At 38.6% G+C, this 9,618-nt stretch overlaps 1 protein-coding gene across 1 annotated transcript in view; it reads left to right on the top strand.

The window, feature by feature from the left end:
* The window catches only part of TMTC1 (transmembrane O-mannosyltransferase targeting cadherins 1), a 342,295-nt gene that overhangs the window by 265,817 nt on the left and 66,860 nt on the right, over nt 1-9,618 (top strand). The window contains exon 10 of the mRNA XM_023738067.1: nt 4,684-4,797. Coding sequence (XP_023593835.1) covers nt 4,684-4,797 — 114 coding nt within the window. The remainder of the gene's footprint in view (nt 1-4,683; nt 4,798-9,618) is intronic.

The raw sequence follows: 9,618 nt of genomic DNA, 5'->3' as shown, positions 1-9,618 counted from the left end.
AATTACCCTATCACACAGTCCCACCCAATCACCTGGGTAGGAGTTACAAGACCATGGCTAGAAAAGCCACACACAAAGGTAAATTAATCACACCATACCCCTACAATGTGTTGTTGCCCCCGAGGTGATTTCAACTCATCAGGTCCCCATGTGATACCTATTATGTGAGGTAGGTGAAGGAGCTGACCTGGCTCTGTCAGTGTCCTTGTCCACATCTCAGCTCCACCTCCTAACACAGGGAGGAATTAATGCAGTTCTTAACTTACTGATGCCCACGTGGCAAAATATCTTGATTACTTCTTCAGCTACTTACCTCTTTCTGCCATCCCACCACTGACATTTAACTTTATTTTTTTAACTACTATAATCATTACCATAAAATATAGGGATAAAAGCAGGATTTTGATGGTTTGATTGGGGAGACAGTGTGTGGTGCTAATGATTGTAGGTCTTGACCATGTTAAGTGCACAGTCCTTGCAGGACATCTAGAAGTTGGGCTGCTTGACCCATGGGAACAACTCTGGAGCTGGGTGTGGCTGAACCAAGGTAAAATTCTAAACAGAGTGAGAAAGGACGGTCGGGAAGAGTAGTTCACAAATGATACCCTACCCCATCTCAGTGAAATGGTAGGTAGGATATTCTGCTGAGAATGGGAGAATGAGGTGAGGAAGAATGCTGGTGGAGACAGGTGAAGGTTGGAATTTGCTACCTTGGGGATTTCAAAAGATAGCTGATTAGGAATAAGTAATTTCTGAGCAGTATTGAAGGCTGCAGTGGGGTGTCATGCTATGTAGTTTTCACCAACAGTGTTTGGCAACCCAGAAGGAGGCAGAAAGTTAGGGACAGGTCGAGCTCATGCTGCAGAACATGCAGTAGATACTTTCCCTCAGGTTTCAACCATGACTTCAGTGGTAATATATAAACTGCCCCACCCCAAAAGAGAATCAGTTATCTAGCTGTATCTCTTTGGTATTTGTGGAGTGTCAGGTGACAATAAAATCAAACTAATTTAAATAATAAAGGTAGTTTATCATTTAAATTATTATTATCATCATGGTGAGATTTTGTCTCACATACCTTGGACGTGTTATCAGGAGGGATCAGTCCCTGGAGAAGGACATCATGCTTGGTAAAGTAGAGGGTCAGCAAAAAAGAGGAAGACCCTCGAGAAGATGGATTGACACAGTGGCTGCAACAGTGGGCTCAAGGATAACAAGGATTGTGAACGTGGCATGGGACCGGGCATTGTTTCATTCTGTAGTACATAGGATTGCTATGAGTCGGAACCGACTTGATGGCCCTTAACAACAGCAACAACATTGGCTTAACATAATGGGATTCAAGATGGTTAACCTAACTTTACAGGGTTAAATGTATTAAATATATTGCTGTTGTGGTTGTTAGTTGCCGTTGGGTAGATTCCGACACATGGCATCCCCATGTGTGCAGAGGGTTTTCATGACTGTGACCTTTCAGAAGCAGATCACCAGGCCTGTTTTCTGAGGTGCTTCCAGGATGTTGGAACTGCCAGCCTTTCAACTAGTAGTCAAGTGCTAACCATTTGTGCCACCCAGGGACTCCATTAATGTATTAATACATGCAAAATGCTTTGAACAGTGTGTGGCACGTAGTTAGTGCTCTAAGCAGTTTAGTGTCTCAGGATTTGTTCTGTCTCTCCGTTCTGCCTGCCATGGTGTCTACTGCTTCCATATCAAGTGGGAGAAGAGAGCTGGCTTCTGGTATCACAAGGGATTAGAATCATCTTTCTCAATCCTCTCCTCACAAGTCATTGTTCTGAATAGGGTTACATGTCCATTCCTGAGTTAATTTCTATGTCCAGAGTAAGGCCATTTGCGAATTGGCTTAGGCCTAGGTTACCTGAACTAGTCACTGTGCTTGGGGAAATGAAATTAACCTGACTGGGTCAGAAAATGGAGATTCACACCAAGAGTAAACCCCAGTATTGGGGTGTGTGGTCAATTTCCATGCTCTCCTCATATGCCTACTACATCAGGGGAGAACGGTGAAATGGACAACCACAATGTCCACAGAAACAGCCGAAGTCTTTGAAGATTAATAGAAAAATATTCTCTGATTATCCAATGGATTGATTTTATTGTCATGAGCTAGGGATGTCCTGAAAAGACAACTGGGCCAGCTATATCATCACTGTCAAAAAAAAAAAAACTCTCTTAAGATCAACAATACTTAAATCAATATAATCATTTTTGGCAGAAAACCTCCAATGTATCGTTTCTCTTATATATTCAGTAACCTCATACAACAGGCCAACTCATTAGTTTACATGGAAGTACATTTCACAACTATCATATTTCCTCAGTTCTAAGTCTTCATCAGTTGTAAAATGCAGTACTGATTGCAAGCAATTTGGGAGAAATTTGAAAAAAGAAGAAAAATGCTACATTAAATATATACAAAAATCCTGATTTCATTAACATTAAAATGTGAGGAAAATGTATTTGACTACAGGATTATTTTAGAGCTGTCAAAGATGATGGGTAATGCCTCTCAGATGTTTTTCCAGGGAAAAATCATGGGCATGAGCTAAAGAATAAAAATCTGTTTGTGTTGTAGATCCCATAACTTATCAGATATTCGGTTGATCTACCTCTGCTTTGATCACTTTATAATTCTCCTCTTGTAATGATTTATCTCTGTAGACTGTATCTTTTTTTTTTTTTAAACAGGGAAGACTGTAAGTGAAGGAAGGAAGGAAGGAAATAACTGAATTGACTAAGCATGCAGGATTGTTCTCCAAAGAATCATCTATCACCAAGTCCCGTTTCCTTTGCTTCCTGAGATCTCCTGAAACCTTCCGCTTCTTCCTATACCTGCTGCTCAAGTTCTGGCTGTCATCTCTCTGTTTCTGTCTCTGTCTCTCTCCCTTTCCTTCTCTCTCTGTTTCTTCAGCTACTACAGCAGCCCTCCATATACTCTCCATGCCTACAGCCTTTCCTCCTTCCAGTCCAGTTCTACACTACAGCCAGAGCTCTCTTTCAAAAATGCTGGATTGTTGGTCTGTCTTCTCTGTTTAAAACCATCCATTGACTCGCCACTGTTCTTAAAACCCAAATACTCTGATGGGACCCACAAGGCGCCTTCAGGATCTATCCACTCTTGGAAGTAACTTTCTAAGACCCAGCTACTTGGCATTTTTTTTCAATCCCTCAACATTCCATGTTCTTCATTCTCTGAGTTCTCTGCTTAAGACATCCTCGTTTCTCCTTTTCTAGAGGCTAATTTAATGTCTTCTTATCCTTAAAGTCTCAGCTTTGCTGCTACTTCCTCCTGTAAGCCTCCCTTGATCCCCGCATCTGGGATAAGTATCTGTCTGCCTGCTATTAAAAGGCAAGTGTGTACAACTGAACAACCAATTGTCTTATAATCATTCATCTTTCCTGATGGTGCATAGTGACTACACCCCTGTAAGCTCCTTGAGGGCAGGGACTTTGACTATCTTATATCTCCTTCACTGACACAGTGCCTGATACCAAAGGGGCCCTTCATAGATAATGAACAACTACACCATTAATTCAGTTCAGATAAATGTTTACAAAGTAATTTGATCAAACCATCTTACTTCCATAATATATTTCTTTTTAATGATTCTGTTCAGTCCTGCATTAACTTTTACCGTTGCTTTTCCTTTCATCCACTCCAGACCATACTAGGGCCAGGCATGTGATTGTTGTTTCAGCCAACCCTGACTTTACCACCCACCATTATTGCATAATTAAGGAACGTTCTAGAATGTGGTTTTCTTCTATCCTGGCACCCCTGAGATTTGTGCATACAAAGGAGGAAGCAATAACTTTGTAGGTGGAAAGGGAAGTGGGAGAATGTCTTCCACATAAACCAATTTCATAGGTTCCAGTATTGAAGGATACTAGAATAAGGTTGGAAAGAATAAAGAGAAGGAAGGCAGAGAATAAAGGGGAATCTCACCTCATGTTTTATAAAAGAGGTCGTAGTTATGTGTTATTCTTGTTTTATGAAGCCCATTTTATCTTTTCTTTCTTTGGTTCTTTTTACTGTGCTCACAGAGATCACTTTAGGCTATTTCATCAAACCTCCATGAATAAGAAGCTGGCCCCTGAGATACACGTGAATGAAAAAAAGGGTTTGCCTCATGCTGAAATTCCTACTAGAAGGATAAGTTCTTGTACTAATCGTTTGCAGGGCTAATTTTGCAGCAGCATATCCACAGCATCGTTGCATCTTCTGCCAACCGCACCCTGAGTTAGGAAAGCCGGCCTGTTAATTGGACAGTTGTGTGTTCCCTTTGTTGCATGATGTACTCTCAGCTCTATAATTGGGTCCTTTTGGAAGACGTCTCAAGTGAGATGGCAGAACCCTGCCAAGGCTCTGTCTTTGCCTCTGATGTGTACAAAGATCCTTATGTTTCTGTGCTAAGTGCAATTTTTTGTTCTTATACAGTTAGCATGTTCATTCAGTTGTGCATAGCTGCCTTCTTCGTTATTGTCCGCATAAGCCTATTTAGTAGCTCATATAATTCACAAATTTTGGGAGCTTTGGCTTAGATGGATACAATGGACCATTTCAAATACAGGTTTATGAAACTGTGAGTAAAATGTGAAGGAGACTGGCAACATTCCTAAACAGTACTCTTTGTTGCTTTTTTTTTTAATTTTTAATTTTAGGTCTGGAGTTCAAACTCTGCCCCACAACGCCAAGGTACACTACAACTATGCCAATTTCCTGAAGGACCAAGGTCGGAACAGGGAAGCCATCTACCACTACAGAACAGCACTCAAGTAAGCAGACACGTGGTGCTGGCTGTTGTGCTTTTCAGGCTACTGTTAATTTCACTCATCCTCTCCTAGTGCGTGGTGCCTTTGTTTCTTCCTTTTGACAGTGAACATCTCCCTGGAGGTGGTATAGTTCTTGGACTCCGAATCTTTGACTAGTGTTCAGTTCTGCTATAAATGCGTTAACTACCTGGCATCTGACTCTTGGTGTTTCCATTGCTATACATTAAGTAATAAAATGACACTCATTGAATATATATAAGCAAGTGAACAGGAGGCGGTTGTCAAAAATATACTGGTAAGTTCTTAGGATGTTTATTCCAGTGAATTTCTAATGGTATGTATGTGGAAGACTCTAGGCCTCCCACTGTCCGAAGTGATTTATATGAAGACATGTGAACTACTTGATAGTGGTTTTAAATAGAAAGTAAAATGAAAAGACACTTGATTACCATGTTAGGAATGGAGTTTTTAAAAAACTATATGTGTGTGTACGTGTCTCTGACATCCTCCTTGAATTCTTCTACTGGAAAGGAGTATACCAAGCATTTAGATAGGACTTTAAGGGAGAACCAAAAATTTAAGTCCTATGATATGAGCAGCAGTCTGTATTGCTCTTAGGCACTTTCATATTACAACTCTGAATTTCAAGATGCTCTTCTCTACAAGGTTCCAGATAATAAATGTATTTAATCTGGAGCGTGTGAAGACACAATAACTAAGCATAGCCTCCGAATCTCCAAATACGGGCAAGATAAAGTAAGATGAATCCTCTCCCTGAAGGATTGAATACCATGATGCTCCCAGAAACCTTATAAAGAGGTTTCCATACTCCACAGATTGGCCTGCATTTGACTGAGTTTTGTGATACTGAGTTTTGTGATTGTGGAAATGCTTACATTACATAACCAATCAAACCATCCTGTTCACTATAGCTCTTATCAGGACTCTCCCAAAGCTTATTTTGACATCGTCATTCGTAAGTAACTGACGTGATCTTTAAAATTATCCTTTTGAACACTGTTCTACACAAGTGTATTGTTCATCAGTTACAGTCATTTAGACTTTAGGACCCTGTTACTTAATAAGCAATATGATAAAAATTTAAAACTATACACACCAGGTTTGCTATTAAAACTTTCCCAAAGATTACAAGCAATATAAGTCTAAATGAAAAATTATAACAAAGATTTTTTTATTGAGAAATAGAAATTTTTACTAAGGAATAGAAGATAATTTTCAAGATTTATTAAAGAATCGTGTTCTTTCACTGGGAGGAAGGTTACTAAAATGTTTACAATGCTTGTGCCTGGTTTGTGAGATTATGGTTTAACTTTTTTCTTTACATTTTCTTGTGTGTTCCAGATGTTCCACAATGAGCATGTATTACTTTTATAGTAAGGAAATGTCATTTTTAAAAAGATGTTCTTTCAAGGGCACATATAAGGTATACTTTGGCTTTAATGGTTAATTAATGTTTAGCGATTTTAGATGGCATTCTTGAAGAGAGAAAAAGAACAGTGAGTTTACCTGAAAAATATAGGCTGCAAGGAAGTGTATCAGTATATTTGTTAGTTTCTTTCTTTATAGCAGACTATTTTCTGTCAGGTTCAAACAGAAAAACAAGGCCGACCTGAAGGTACAACTTGGGGCAAAGGTATAAATCAAGCAAAGTTTACTGGCAGTAGGTTTCACAAATTACAGTGGCTAGTTGGATACTTCCTGCTTCTTTCTAGGGAAACAATAAAAATAAATGTTTAAAGCAGCTGTGTTTCTGGGGAAAAAACATGTGCCTTGAAAAATGGGGGGAAAAGAAACAAAGCTATAAGTGTACTGCATAATAATTAGTGAAATATGTTACTCTCTCAGACCAGGCTGAAAATACTTGCTGCTTTGAAGTGTCATTAATTTTCTGTGGATGCCTCCTTGTGAACTCTCAATGGACGTGGGTATTTTTTTTTAAATTGGCACATTTATCTACATTAGAGAGAAAAGGACTGCTCATCATTTTGATGATTGTTTATCCTAGGTGACTGGAAGATTGCTCTTATTTTGATATTGCTGTTTCTTTGTGAAATTTGCTGAGACAGGAATTCTTCCTCCTCCCCACTGTTCCACCCCTACTTCAACTTCAGTATGTCTAATGCTTTCCATATTTGCACACAGCAAAATGAAAGTGATTAGGGAAATGTAGGGTTAAAGGCGAATATTACCTGAAATCAGTTCCAACAATTATCCATCACTGTCGTAACGATTATATAGATCCCAAAGGCAATAGTGAAATTAGTCATTAGGGTTGTATCTGTACTAATCTCTTTTTGGCTGGCTTACAATTCTAAATAGAAAACTAGATTAAATTGGCAATTATATATGATGTGAATATTCTACTTCTTTTAAACTTCATATTTTATTTTTTAAACAATGCAGAAGTACCAGTGACCTCTCCCCCATTTTGGCATAGCTTATTTATTATATTTCTGTAATGCAGATAAAAGCTCCTCTGGAAAATGGTACAACTAAGGTTATGGATTCAGTTTAAGACCCATATCATGAAAGAAAAATGTCAGAACCCTTCTCTTAAAACCACAGCAAACAAAAGTGTTAGCTTTGCTTTGCTGAGCCGGACAGCCCCAGAGGTATACATATTGAAGGTACTCCAAAGCTTGGGATTATATATGTTGGAGACTCAGAAAACCACTGTGGATTTGCCATATGCTTCCACAGATTTCTGACCATTCCTTTACTCTGGGGAAAGTTTCTTCCATTCCATATCACATAATGAAAGTAGAAAGTACAGAGATCGTCCAACAACTCAGCTCTTCCTACACAAAACTTCCAAGAAATACTCATCTAGTAAGCCCAAAGGAGCAGTAGTGACCCTGCCTGAATAAAGTGCAAAAGGTACTGTCTTTTTAATGTGTACTTGGTCAATAATTGCTTGATTAGCTTAAAAAGTCAGCTGCAAGTAGGGAATCATAAAATGAATCGTTTACAATCTTGAGTATTTTATTTCACCCTAAAATTCCAAATGTGCGTCTATTCACCAGTTTTCTAACATCACACCAAGTCTTTTCTTCGAGTAAAGGTCTTCTGATAAGAATCAGCAAGAGCCACATCCATAAGTACTTTGCTATGATTATCAGTTTTGATATGTTAGAGTGGAATAAAAATGTAAAGATACTTGCAAGGAAATTTGAGTAGGCTATCTGAAATTTTTCTCATTATCCTCCTCTACTCTTTGACAGTTATTCACATCTAATTCAACAGCAATTTTTTATCAACTTCTCTTTTTTTTTGTATTTCCAGAGTATTTACTTAGTTTTTATAGAAATAACTCTTTTTCACACTCATATTGTATCAGTTTGCTGTTGCAATGAAAAAAGTACAACTAGAATGAATTTGTTAGTAAACACAACTCACTCTTAACAGTCATGCAACTCAATCCTCAGGAGCAGAAGTGGCCAGGCTTATAGAGAAGGCTTAGTAGATAGGTTACGGGTATCTGCCAGTATGTTTTACAGGGAATGGAGAATATCTGGAAATCTGGTAACACAATTAAGAAGAGACTTTATGTGTTTTCACTGTAGGTGACAGAGTCGTGGAATCTGTTTTTCATTGTTTACTATTTAAACTTTGCATGACTTAAATATTTGTTGTTTAAAATGGGCTGTTCATCAGGAACCCTGCATCTGAGAATGAGAATAAAGTTTGCCTTGGCCCAGGTGAGTCAGAAAGGTTTCTCCACTGTCAGCAGCAAATTGTCCCATGTTCCGTTGAACATTTGTTTACTTTTATGTCCCGTTGCTCACACCCCACTCCCATAAGGTCCTGCCACACGAAATAAGATTTGCTGATGTGCCCAGGTATTTGGATATCAGCTGTGTGCAGGATTTCATTCTGATAAAAAGGCTATGTTTCTCAGTCACCCAGACAGCTGTTTTCTTTTCACAAGTATGGTTTCAGCAGGAAATACACAGTAAATCAACTAAGATTGATTCTCTCCCTAATAATGCAGTAGCACCATACTGTCTTGGTTTTTCTTCTAAAGTCAAGAAGGGAGATACATTACCCTAACCTGAGGAGGCTCAAGTATGCTTGAGTAGCCATGGGACCCTCAGAATGGCCTTGTCTGCGCCTAATATGTCTGTTGTTGATGTTTTTAACAGAAAATCTGAAGGAAAAGAAAACCGTGTTCAAAGGGAGTTTAAGTCCCTGACCATGCTTTTTTCTGTTGGCATAACTGAAAAGGAAAGAATGTGCTTTTAATGCTCCAGTACAAAAGAAATCTTCACTCACTTTTTAATTGGCTAGCCTTTGGAAAAGGATAGAACTAAATCTTTCTCATTGGAATTTCTTTAATGCATAAAATTAGAAACATTTCATGATAATAGTACCTATTGGTGTAATTCCTTGTATTCCCTCCTGTGTGGAATGAAAACTTGAACTCTGAAAGGAGAGTCCATTAGACTGCATTAAGTGTATGTGGAAAAAAGGAAGTAATAAAGGAATGAGTATTGAAGCAACACTGTATTAGAGTCTAGTGAAATGTAACCATGTTTAATTAACCCGCTGTTCATTGATGTCCTCTATAAATCCACTAAGTTTTTTTTATTATACTTCCTTTATAATATGCTGTCTATAAAAATGGTAGAGTTTCCAAAGACACAAGGGAAAGATGGACCACAAGTACTACAGCCTCCAATGGACTGAGTCCAGCACAACTAGATGGTGCCCAGCTACCACCACCAACTGCTGTGAAAGGGTTCACAATAGAGGGGTCCCGGACAGACGTGGAGAAAAATGCAGAACAAAATTCTAACTCACAAA

The sequence above is a fragment of the Trichechus manatus genome, unplaced genomic scaffold, assembly GCF_000243295.1.
Source record: "Trichechus manatus latirostris isolate Lorelei unplaced genomic scaffold, TriManLat1.0 scaffold00112, whole genome shotgun sequence".
Lineage (NCBI taxonomy): Eukaryota > Metazoa > Chordata > Mammalia > Sirenia > Trichechidae > Trichechus > Trichechus manatus.
The sequence above is the reverse complement of the archived record's forward strand: the minus strand, read 5'-3'. Positions and strand labels throughout refer to the sequence as shown.